Source organism: Sorex fumeus, unplaced genomic scaffold (genome assembly GCF_029834395.1).
Source record: "Sorex fumeus unplaced genomic scaffold, SorFum_2.1 ptg000019l, whole genome shotgun sequence".
Taxonomy (NCBI): Eukaryota; Metazoa; Chordata; class Mammalia; order Eulipotyphla; family Soricidae; genus Sorex; species Sorex fumeus.
In genome coordinates this window covers 14,441,764-14,454,693 of record NW_026606076.1, presented here as the reverse complement: position 1 = coordinate 14,454,693, position 12,930 = coordinate 14,441,764, and the positions used below count along the sequence as shown (strand labels likewise).

The 12,930-nt window shown below is 39.6% G+C and overlaps 2 protein-coding genes across 2 annotated transcripts; both read right to left on the bottom strand.

The window, feature by feature from the left end:
• Positions 1–352: 352 nt before the first annotated feature.
• Positions 353–1,291, bottom strand: LOC130021988 (putative olfactory receptor 2W6). The gene has a single exon (XM_056112718.1). It carries the CDS (start codon positions 1,289–1,291, stop codon positions 353–355), a length of 939 nt encoding a protein of 312 aa, XP_055968693.1.
• A 5,992-nt stretch (positions 1,292–7,283) lies between these two features.
• Positions 7,284–8,222, bottom strand: LOC130021987 (putative olfactory receptor 2W6). Its single transcript, XM_056112717.1, has one exon. The coding sequence runs from the start codon at positions 8,220–8,222 to the stop codon at positions 7,284–7,286; it is 939 nt and encodes a 312-aa protein (XP_055968692.1).
• Between the last annotated feature and the right edge of the window lie 4,708 nt (positions 8,223–12,930).

Genomic DNA, 12,930 nt, shown 5'->3' with positions numbered 1-12,930 from the left:
TATGGCTTATGAATGATTTAATTACGAATTTGAATAATAGGGGGGCACACCCAGCTGTGCTCAGTTGTGTTCCTAGCTCTGTGCTCAGGGGAGCATATGGGGTGCTGGGGATCAAACACAGATCAAATACCCTGCATTATCCAGATATAAATGTCCAAGACAACAAAACTTGTGAAGAGCAACCTGATAAACGTTTTATTAGCATATAACACCTATGGCTGATGACATTTTATATTTTGCTTGCATTTAGTATTTATGTTTCCGTAAGTTTGAATTAAACTCTGAAAAGCAATTTGTTATCCTTGTAGTTATTGCACTGCCCTAATCATTTCTAGGACCCACGTTCCAGAAATCATGAAGTCTCAGACTCCTTCCACACAATTTTCCTAACTGCCCTCTTTACGTCTTTGTTCCTGAGGGTGTATATCAGCGGGTTCATGGTAGGAGCAAAAATCATATAAACAAGGGCCAGGGCCTTGCCCTGATGCTGAGAATAGTTATTTTTCGGTTGAAGGTACATGAACATGACGGTTCCATAGAAGAGAGAGACCACTATCAGGTGAGACGCACAGGTCCCAAACGCCTTCCTTCTGCCTTCAGCAGATTTCATCCTGAGCACGGCCCTGGCTATGCAAGCATAAGAGATGAGAATGACGGAGACTGGAACAATAACGATGATGAGGCGAGGCACTAGCATCTTTGACTCTGTTGGACGAGTGTCTACACACGAGAGCTTGACAATGATCAAGATCTCACAAAAGAAATGGTCCACACGGTGGTGACCGCATAGAGGTAAAGTGATGGCCAGTGAAGACTGGACGAGAGAGTTGCCAAAGCCCCAGATCCAAGATATGGCAGCAAGGAGGTGGCAGATCTGTTGGTGCATAATTGTACTATACCTGAGCGGCCAGCAAACAGCAGCATAACGGTCAATAGACATGACAGCCAGAAGGACACATTCTGTGGATCCCAGAGCCAAGGCCACAGTAAACTGCACCATGCAGCCGAGATAGCTGATGTGATTATTATTTCCCCACATGTTCACCAACATCTGAGGAACAATGGAAGTCGTGAAAATTATGTCCAGAAATGAGAGATTTCGCAGGAAGAAGTACATGGGGGTGTGGAGGCGGCTGTCCAGGATGGACACCAAAATGATGGCTGCATTTCCAATCAGTGTCATTATGTAGAAGCCAGAGACAAAGAGGGAGAGAATGAACTCAGCCCGGGGATACTCTGAAAAACCAACTAAGATGAAATATTTCACTGAGCTCCCATTTACTTTCGTCATCTCAAATATTTTTGACAGTAATTGAAATTGAAGTCCTCTGTGTGCCAACAAAACAAAAATAAACAAGTCGACTGTGAGCTGGCAGTTATTGTTACCTAATAATATATCATATACACATTTTATACATTTTTATTTTAAACACAAGAAAATATGAAATTATATAATAATGCATTACATTCATTTATTTTACAGACAATGGCTCATTTTAAAATAGATCTTCATGATACCCATTCAAATTTCCTACTGTACAAACATTTTATGTCACTTAATGATATTGGTACACGTCAGAGCAGTCTGGGTTTGGCTCCAGACTTCTGCAATAAGGTCAACATTACAATATAATCAATTGCAATGATTGATTGTATTGTAATGTTTGATTATATTGTAAATGTAATTTATTTTGTGTCTAAAAGAGATTAAAACAGTGAATAACATTTTGCTTTTATATAGTATGCTTGAAGCATGAAATAGCATTATGATTTAAGAGGCAAACTATAGACACGAAATGTTTTATTTCTACAATACTTCATCATCTCACTCTACTGAAAAGCTAAATTTTTTTATTAGGGAAGCTTTCTTATAGCACGAGATACCAGTTGACATCATGTACCCACAGTTAAACTTTCAACCCCGCACTATTGTATCCATTAAGTTAATGTCATGTTCTAAATCCTTATTAACATTTCAACAATGTTCATAGAATATACACCAGTGGGGAAAGAGATAGTACAGTGAGGAGGGTATTTTCATTGCACATGGCTGGCCCCAGTTTGATCACTGGCATCCCATGGGGTCCCCCAAGCCTGCCAAGAGTGATCTGATGGCAGGGCCAGGAGTAAGCCCTCAGCACTGCAGCGTGTGGCCTAAGCACCAATACAAAAATACACACCAAAAATAGATTCATCTTAAGGAATCACTTGCTTTGCTTATCCAAAGAAGCAATTTCTTGTTTAGTTACATGTTTTCATGAGATTATAGCAATTTAATTGCATTTTTAGCCTCTTCTGCTAACATTAATTCTATTTCTTGTATCTGTTATCATTACTTCTTCCACGAAAAGTGGAACCCCCTTAAATTAATCTGTGAGACTTGGAATTTATTTTATTTTACTTTTTTGCTTTTGAGGTCACACCCTGCAATGCTCAGAGGTTACTCCTGGCTCATCGTTCAGGAATCACTCCTGGCAGTGCTTAGGGGACCATATGGGATGCCAGCGTCTAACCTAGTCAGCTGTGTGCAAAGCAAATGATCTCCCTGCTGTACCATCACTCCGGCCCCCGAGACTTGGAATTTATTATCATCTTCTCTGAACCGTGTACATTCTAATGACGTCTAGAACGTCCAATTCTTTTCAGAAGATCAGCAATGAATTCTGTCCAGATCAACCAGAGGAATTGCTATAACTACAGTCTAACAAATGTTCTCTCTTTTGGTAATTTGAGTTGAGGTAACATGATGACTGGTGCAACATCTTTGGCAATCAATTTGGACATTTCTCGAAAAACCAGATGGAGAGCCCCTGACTGATAAGTTTTAAATTAAACATAAAATTTTATTCCTCAACCTCTGTAGACAAATTTCAACTTTTCCAATATTGAATACCACAAACTACTACTTTTGTTCCCAGAGAAAAAAAGTTCTATAAGCATTGTTTTTTAGATTTATGTGACTAGTTTGATATCTTTGGGCATAGAGATGGATTAGAAACTCTTTTTTGGTGAACCTTAGTGAGTTCTACTATAAGATTCTTTTTCTCCCTACTAATACATATCTGATTAGATATTCCTGTTCTTAATAGCGTTAGGCAATACAGTCCTCCAGCATAAATCACAAAATTGTAGTGAGTGAAACCATATATAGATGGCATTAGGTCAAATAGTTGTTTATGATAACTCTGGAAGTGATATTTCTGGGTTCCTTTTATCTTATCCATTTAGAGGAAAATACAGAACTTATTCTATACTTAAAGATTAATAAACATTGGTCTTGCACATGAACTTTCTCTCACTCTCACACTAAGTATTGTGAGGATGAAAATGGGATGATGGACCTGTGATAGAGGGTGAGTGAGAGGAATAGAAAGCTGTGATTGTACCTGGTGACAGAGTTTCCTGCTTCAGTTGAAAGGGTTGAGCTCCATCTGATAAATGACTCAAATTTCACCAAGGCTATGGAAAATATGGTTGGTTCATGAAGACTGCAGAGAGACACTGCCTCATATTGTAGTCTCCAGGGCTTCAGCCTCCCGTGGTTAATTACTGTGTGGAAGGGAGAAACTCTGGGGAAGAAAACTAGAAAAGATGACGGAGGATTCCTCTAGAGACCCGGAACTAACTCAGAGCATTTCAATACTGTGTTATCTCAGTTTGCCTGATTTTCAAATTTTGTGTTTTGAGGGCTTCTTAGGATAAGGTAATTAGATAAAAAGCACAGATTCTACATAAATGTGTGTCATTACACATTATTAATTGTAAGTTTTTGTCATTCAATTAAGTATCTGCTTTTCTTTTTTGCTTTTGAGTCACAACCGGTGATGCACAGGGGTTACTCCTGGCTCATGCACTAAGGAATTACTTCTGGCAGTGCTTGGGGGACCATATGGGATGCTGGGACTTGAACCAAGGTCAGCCACGTGCAATGCAATGCCATACCCATTGTGCTATCACCTCAGCCCCCAATTAAATATCTTAAGTGTTCATTTTTTCTTTGAATTTTGAAATTGGTTTTACAAAAAAAAGCAACTTAAGAGCCTGGAATGATAGGACAGCGAATAGGGCACTTGCTTTGCAGGTGAGTGATCAGGTTTGATTCCCAGCAACCCATAAAAAACTCAGTCTGGTGAACCGAAAATGATCAATTGCAAAATAACCTGAGAGTTTGTCTACAGAACTGAACTTACCATGGCAGGGTTGGAGGGCAGCTTGGGAGGTATGGGTGGATCAAAAGGAAGCTACCCTGCTGGGAGTATTGAAAAATATACATGAAATTCTGTCCTGAACAATATTGTAAATCACGACGCTTCAATAAATGGAGTAGAAAATACCAGGAACCATAACTGAGGGTAAACCTCTATTGCAGATAGACTGTGAGACTTGAGATCTGAATGTCACCTCAAGAACAGTGTCTTGAGGCCGGAGAGATAGTACAGTGGGTAGAGTGTTTGCCTTGCACACAGCTGACCCGGGATTCAATCCCCGGTAACCCACCTGGTTCCCCGAGCACCGCTAGCAGTGATTCCTTAGTTGCAGAGCCAGCAGTAACCTCTGAGCCTCGTCGGGTGTGATCCAAAAAGCAAAGCAAAACCAAACCAAAACAAAACAAAACAAAAGAATAGTGTCTTGGAGTCAAAGAGTTAGGACAGCAGGTAGGATGCTTGCCTTGCACATGGTCAACCTGAATTCTATGCCAGGTACCTCATAGGGTCCACTGAGCTCAGCCATGACTAAACCCTGAGCATGGCCAGGTGTGGCCTTTGGCACACACCCACAGCCCAAAATCATCACAGTGTCATTATATAAGAGGGTCATTATAAAAATTATATCATTTAAAGTTATCTATGCCTGCTTACTATTACTGAATTCCATCCTCAGAGCTAGTTAGTAATATCCTTAATGACAGAAAACTAAATGACACAACTTAATGTCACTGATTTATTGGATTTTGAATCATATGTATTAGAAACTAATGATACTTAGTTACTGTGTCTGGCATATCTAAATGACACAACTTAATGTCTTTGAATAACATTTATTAGAAACTAATGATAAACACTTTGCTTGGTGTGGTCACACCTGGCAGTGTTCAGGGCTTAATTCTGGCTCTGCACTCAGCTATCCCTCCTTGTGGTGCTCAGGGTACTTTATGAGATGCCCAAAATCAAACTCAGATTGACTGCAAGCAAGGCAAGCAAGCATCCTTGTATCTGGTGCACTATCACTTGGGCCCCTGATAAATACTTGAAGTCAAAGGACCTATTCCATCAGTCTCTGGCAACTGAAATGACTGAAACTCTGTTAAAGCCTTTATTAACCTGTTATTAATAAATCACCTACCAGACGTTTTAAACTGTGGCAAAGTGAAGAAGGCATAATATTTGTTAGCTTATAGGCCATACCCAGTGGTTCTCAGGGCTTACTCCTCACTCTGTGCTCAAGGCTCATTTCTTGTTGTGAGCTAATGGGACAATTCATGGTGCAGGGATTTGAACATGTGTCTGGATATGCAAGGCAAGTAAGTGCCTTAACTCCTGTACTATTACTCTCGGATCCAAAAGCACAACAGTTTTATTATTTATTTATTTATTTATTTATTTATATATTTGCTTTTTGGGTCACACCTGAGAATCTGGGGTTACTCCTGGCTCTGCACTCAGGAATTACTCCTGGAGGTGCTTGGGGGATCATATGGGATGCTGGGAATTGAACCGGGGTAGGCTGTGTGCAAAGCAAAAACCCTACCTGCTATATTATCTCTCCAGTCAGAATTCAAAATATTGGGAAAAAATAAAATATAGACAACCTATGCTCTTTAAATCCTAATGTTTTTTTGGGAAATGACTCTTGGAATAAACCTTGAACACCAAATTCTGTTCAATCATGGGAAATGAATTCCAATTTCCCAAACTACCATTTTATGCAGGTCTATGAAACTCTGAGTCCGCACGATGACAAAATTAAATGAACATCTAGAAAATTTATCAAATAGAAAAGCTAACCGCTCTCTATGAAACAGGATTCATCATATAGTTGTCTGTCTGTGAGATGCAAACACTTCTAGTACTTCCTCCTAGGTCACGTCATGCATCCCCGACCAATATTCCTCATGGTCATGTTCTTCTTGGAGACTATCGCAGACCGGCTCTCTTTATTTTACATGCGTCCACATCCTCTGGGGGTGGTTTTTCTATTCTCTAATTTTCTGCAACCTTTCAGCTATATTCAGTCCTCAATAAGTGTTTTGAAGAGTTCATCTTTACTCTGACCACTTGGATAGGGTACAGTTTAGAACCATGTCAGCATCTAATACACTACAATCCAGAAACCAAAATGACCCACTAGAAAACCTACCTGGGCTTACAGAACTCTTGCAGAACACAATCAAAAACCTATTGCTGTAGAGAGCTTGATAGTATTCTCCTTTGTATTTGTGACACATTTGCTTATTTTTGATCATATGTGCAGAATTATTTCTATGCCACTGTCAAGTCTGAATCCAAACGTCATTTAAAGGTGATTTGAGATGTCCTAGATACAAGAAGCTTTCTTGATTGAGTCCAGACAAAAATATTACTCTAGAGGTAGAGGAATATACATGGCAACCTTTCAGTATCTGTATTGCAAACCATAATTACCAAAAGGTGAGAGAGAGAGAGAGAGAGAGAGAGAGAGAGAGAGAGAGACTGAGTAGAGGCAGCTAGGTTGTGGAAGATGGAAGGAGAGAAACTGAGGACATTGGTGGTGGGAAATGTACAGTGGTAAAGGTTTGGGTGTTGGAACATTATATGACTGAAACCCATTATGAACAACTTTGTAACTGTACATCTCACCGTGACTCAGTAAAAAAAAAATTGCTCCTAATTTATCTTATGCACTCTTTGGTTATATGTCCTTCTAGTTACATGTCATTCCAATCTTGCTTAAATAAAAAATTTGGTCCATACTATCTGCCTTGATAATTAATTACCTCAGAGTGGTTACCATGACAAATACTTGTTCTATAACTCATAATGTCCAGGATACCCTGAAAAACTATAGCTTTAATAATACCATCAGGCAAGAGATAAATTTCCTGCAGTATCCAGATATAAATGTCCAAGACAACAAAGAGCTACCTTATAAACTTTTTATTAGCCCCTATGGTTGACGACATTTTATATTTTGCTTGCATTCAGTATTCATGTTTCCCTAAGTTTGGGCTAAATGCTGAAAAGCAAACTGTCATCCTTGTAGTTATTGCACTGCCCTAATCATTCCTAGGACCCACGTTCCAGAAATCATGAAGTCTCAGACTCCTTCCACACAATTTTCCTAACTGCCCTTTTTACGTCTTTGTTCCTCAGGGTGTATATCAGCGGGTTCATGGTAGGAGCAACAATCATATAAACAAGGGCCAGGGCCTTGCCCTGATGCTGAGAATAGTTATTTTTCGGTTGAAGGTACATGAACATGATGGTTCCATAATAGAGAGAGACCACCATCAGGTGAGACGCACAGGTCCCAAACGCCTTCCTTCTGCCTTCAGCAGATTTCATCCTGAGCACGGCCCTGGCTATGCAGGCATATGAAGTGAGAATGACACAGACTGGAGCAACAAGGATGATGTGGCGAGCCACTAGCATCTTTGACTCTGTTGGACGAGTATCCACACACGAGAGCTTGACAATGATCAAGAGCTCACAAAAGAAATGATCCACACGGTGGTTACCGCATCGAGGTAAAACGATGGCCAGTGAAGACTGGAAGAGAGAGTTGCCAAAGCCCCAGATCCAAGATATGGCAGCAAGGAGGTGGCAGATCTGTTGGTGCATAATTGTACTATACCTGAGGGGCCAGCAAACAGCAGCATAACGGTCAATAGACATGACAGCCAGAAGGACACATTCTGTGGATCCCAGAGCCAAGGCCACGGTAAACTGCACCATGCAGCCCAGATAGCTGATGTGATTATTTTTTCCCCATATGTTCACCAGCATCTGAGGAACAACAGAAGTGGTGAAAAACATGTCCAGAAATGAGAGATTTCGCAGGAAGAAGTACATTGGTGTGTGGAGGCGGCTATCCAGGATGGACACCAAAATGATGGCTGCATTTCCAGTCAGTGTCATCGTGTAGAACCCAGAGACAAAGAGGGAGAGAATGAACTCAACCCGGGGATACTCTGAAAAGCCAACTAAGATGAAGTGTTTCGCTGAGCTGCCATTTACTTTCATCATCTCAAATATTTTCAGCAGTAATTGAAATTGAATAAAGTCCTCTGTGTACCAACAAAACAAAAATAAAGAAGTCGACTGTGAACTGACAGTTATTATTACCTAATAATATGCCACATACAAATTTATTTATACATTTTGATTTGAAATACAGAAAAGTAAACTTATATATAATAATGTATTACATTCATTTATTTTACATATCCGCTATGATATAATTTTACAAACAATTGTTCAGTTTAAAAGGAATCTTCATAGTGCCCATTCAAATTTCCAACTGTACAAACATTTTATGTGACTTAATGATATTGGTACCCATCACAGCAGTCTGGTTTTGTTTCCAGACTACTGAAAAAAAGGTCAGCATTCCAATATAAATAATCATATTTATTTTGTGTCTAAAGGAGATTAAAATGGTGAATAACATTTTGCTTTTATACAGTATACTTGAAGCATGAAATACCATTATGGCTTAAGAGGCAAAATATAGACATGAAATGTTTTGTTGCTAAAATACTCCATCATCTGAGGTCTCCACTAAAAAGCTAATCTTCTTTTTCAGGGAAGCTGTCTATAGCATGAGATACTAGTTGACATCATGTACCCACAGTTGAACTTTCAACCCAGCACTACTGTGTACATTGAGTTAATGTCATGTTCTAAATCCTTATTGACATTTCAAAAATGTTCGTGGAATACACACCAGTGGGAAGAGAGATAGTACAGTGGGGAGGGTGTTTGCATTGCACATGACTGGCCCCAGTTTGATCATTGGCACCCCATGGGGTCCCCCAAGCCTGCCAAGAGTGATCTGAGGGAAGGACCAGGAGCAAGCCCTCAGCACTGCAGAGTGTGGCCTAAGAATCAATACAAAAATATACACCAAAAATAGATTCCATCTTGTGGAACTGCTTTCCTTGCTTATACAAAGAAGCAATTTCTCATTTAGTCATTTTTTCCCTAAGATTATAGCAACTTAATTGCATTCTCAGGCTCTTCTAACTTTAATTCTATTTTTATATCATATTATCATTACTTCCTCCACGAAAATTGGAACCCTCTTAAATTGACCTGTGAGACTTGGAATTTATTTTATTTTAATTGTTTGCTTTTTGGGTCACACCCAGAAATGCTCAGGGGTTACTCCTGGCTCTGCACTCAGAAATTACTCCTGGCAGTGCTTTGGGGACCATATGGGATGCCAGGGATCAAACCCAGGTTGCCTCATGCAAGGCAAACACCCTCCTTGCTGTACTATGTACTATCGCTTCAGACCCTGAGACTTGGAATTTATTATCATCTTCTCTGAACTGTGAATGATCTTAATGACATCTAGAATGTTCAATTCTTTTCAGAAGATTAGCAATGAATTCTGTCCAGATCAACCAGAGGAATTGCTATAACTACAGCCTTACAAGTGTTCTTTCTTTTGTTAATTAGAGTTGAGTTAACATGTTGACTGGTACAACATCTTTGGCAATCAATATGACAGTTCTCAGAAAAACAGTTGTGAGCTTCGCTCTCAAGCCCCTGAATGATAAGTTTTAAATTAAACATAAAATTTTATTCCCCAGTCTCTGTGGAAAAATTTCAGTTTTTTCAAATATTGAATATCAATAATGACTACTTTTGTTCTCAGAGAAAAATTGTTCTATTAGCATTGTTTTTTTTTATTAATGTGACTGGCATAGTGATCCATGGGCAAAGTGATGAATTAGGAACTCTTTTTTGGTGAACCATAGTGCAATCTACTATAAGATTCGTTTTCTCTCTGGTAACACATATGATCTCTGACTAGATATTCCTGTTCTTAATAGTATTAGTCACTACAGTCCTCCAGCATAAATCACAAAATTGTAGTAAGTGAAAACATATATAGATGGCATTAGGTCAAATAGTTGTTTATGATAACTCTGGAAGTGATTTTTTTCTGGGATCCGTTTATCCATTTAGAAGAAAATACAGAACTTATTCTATACTTAAAGATTAAGAATCATTGGTTTTGCTCATGAACTTTCTCTCACTCTCACACTAAGTATTGTGAGAATGGAAACGAGATGATGGACCTGCCATAGAGGGTGAGTCAAAGGAATAGAAAGCTTTGATTGTACCTGGTGACAGAGTTTCCTGCTTCAGTTGAAAGGGTTGAGCTCCATCTGATAAATGACTCAAATTTCACCAAGGCTATGGAAAATATGGTTGGTTCATGAAGACTGCAGAAGACATTGTCTCATAGTGTAGTCTCTAGGGCTTCAGCCTCTCGTGGTTAATTACTGTGTGGAAAGGATGATCTTAGGGGAAGAAAACTAGAAAAGATGACGGAGGATTCCTCTAGAGATCTGGAACTAACTCGGAGCATTTCATCACTGTGTTGACTCAGTTTGCCTGATTTTCAAGTTTGGTACCTTGGGGGCTTCTTAGGATAAGGTAATTATATACAAATAGCACAGATGCTACATAAATGCATGTCATTACACATTTTTAATTGTATGTTTTCATTTTTCATTCAATTAAGTATCTTTTTAAAAAATTTCTTTTTTGGGTCACACCCAGCGATACACAGGGGTTACTCCTGACTAATGCACCCAGGAATTACTTTTGGCGGTGGACAGGGGACCATATGAGATGCCGGGAATCAAATCCGGGTGGGCCGCGTACTAGGCAAACGATCTACCTGCTGTGCTATCACTTCAGCACCCAATTAAGTGTCTTAAGTGCGCATTTATCTTTAGTTTTGAAATTGATGTTAGAAAAAAGTAATTTATGAGGCTGGAATGATAGGACAGTGGGTAGGGCATTTGCTTTGCACGTGAGCGATCAGGTTTGATTCCCCACATCCTATAAGGAACTCAGTCTGTTGAACCCAAAATGATCAATCGCAAAATAACTTGAGAGTTTGTCTAAAGAACTGAATTTACAGTGGAAGGGGTGGAGGGCAACTTGGGAGGTATGGGTGGATTAAAAGGAAGATACCCTGGTGGGAGCATTGAAATATATGCATGAAATTCTGTCCTGAAAAACATTGTAAATCACGATGCTTCAATAAATGGAGTAGAAAATACCAGGATGCGTAACTGAGGGTAAACCTCTATGGCAGATAGACTGCAAGACTTGAGGTCTGAATGTCACTTCAAGAACAGTGTCTTGGGGCCGGAGAGATAGTCCAGTGGGTAGAGTGTTTGCCTTGCACCAGCTGACCCAGGTTTCAATCCCCAGTAACCCACATGGTTCCCTGAGCACCGCTAGCAGTGATTCTTTAGTTGCAGAGCCAGGAGTAACCCCTGAGCCGGGTGTGATCCAAAAAGCAAAGCAAACCAAAACAAAACAAAAGAACAGTGTCTTGGAGCCAAGGAGTTAGGACCAGCAGGTAGAACGCTTGCATTGCACATGGCCAACCTGAATTCTATGCTCAACGCCTCATAGGGCCCCCTGAGCCCAGCCATGACTAAACACTGAGCGTGGCCATGTGTGGCCCTTGGCACACACCCCCAGCCCCAAATCATCACAGTGTCATTATATAAGAGGGTCATTATAAAAATTATATCATTTAAAGTTATCTATGCCTGCTTACTATTACTGAATTCCATCCTCAGAGCTAGTTAGTAATATCCTTAATGACAGAAAACTAAATGACACAACTTAATGTCACTGATTTATTGGATTTTGAATCATATGTATTAGAAACTAATGATACTTAGTTACTGTGTCTGGCATATCTAAATGACACAACTTAATGTCTTTGAATAACATTTATTAGAAACTAATGATAAACACTTTGCTTGGTGTGGTCACACCTGGCAGTGTTCAGGGCTTAATTCTGGCTCTGCACTCAGCTATCCCTCCTTGTGGTGCTCAGGGTACTTTATGAGATGCCCAAAATCAAACTCAGATTGACTGCAAGCAAGGCAAGCAAGCATCCTTGTATCTGGTGCACTATCACTTGGGCCCCTGATAAATACTTGAAGTCAAAGGACCTATTCCATCAGTCTCTGGCAACTGAAATGACTGAAACTCTGTTAAAGCCTTTATTAACCTGTTATTAATAAATCACCTACCAGACGTTTTAAACTGTGGCAAAGTGAAGAAGGCATAATATTTGTTAGCTTATAGGCCATACCCAGTGGTTCTCAGGGCTTACTCCTCACTCTGTGCTCAAGGCTGATTTCTTGTTGTGAGCTAATGGGACAATTCATGGTGCAGGGATTTGAACATGTGTCTGGATATGCAAGGCAAGTAAGTGCCTTAACCCCTGTACTATTACTCTCGGATCCAAAAGCACAACAGTTTTATTATTTATTTATTTATTTATTTATATATTTGCTTTTTGGGTCACACCTGAGAATCTGGGGTTACTCCTGGCTCTGCACTCAGGAATTACTCCTGGAGGTGCTTGGGGGATCATATGGGATGCTGGGAATTGAACCGGAGTAGGCTGTGTGCAAGGCAAAAACCCTACCTGCTATATTATCTCTCCAGTCAGAATTCAAAATATTGGGGAAAAAATAAAATATAGACAACCTATGCTCTTTAAATCCTAATGCTTTTTTGGGAAATGACTCTTGGAATAAACCTTGAACACCAAATTCTGTTCGATCATGGGAAGTGAATTCCAATTTCCCAAACTACCATTTTATGCAGGTCTATGAAACTCTGAGTCCGCACGATGACAAAATTAATTTATCATCTTGAAAATTTATCAGATAGAAAATCT

Coding starts and splice junctions, on each gene's coding strand:
- LOC130021988 (XM_056112718.1), bottom strand. CDS start 1,291: ATGACGAAAGTAAATGGGAGCTCAGTGAAATATTTCATCTTAGTTGGT.
- LOC130021987 (XM_056112717.1), bottom strand. CDS start 8,222: ATGATGAAAGTAAATGGCAGCTCAGCGAAACACTTCATCTTAGTTGGC.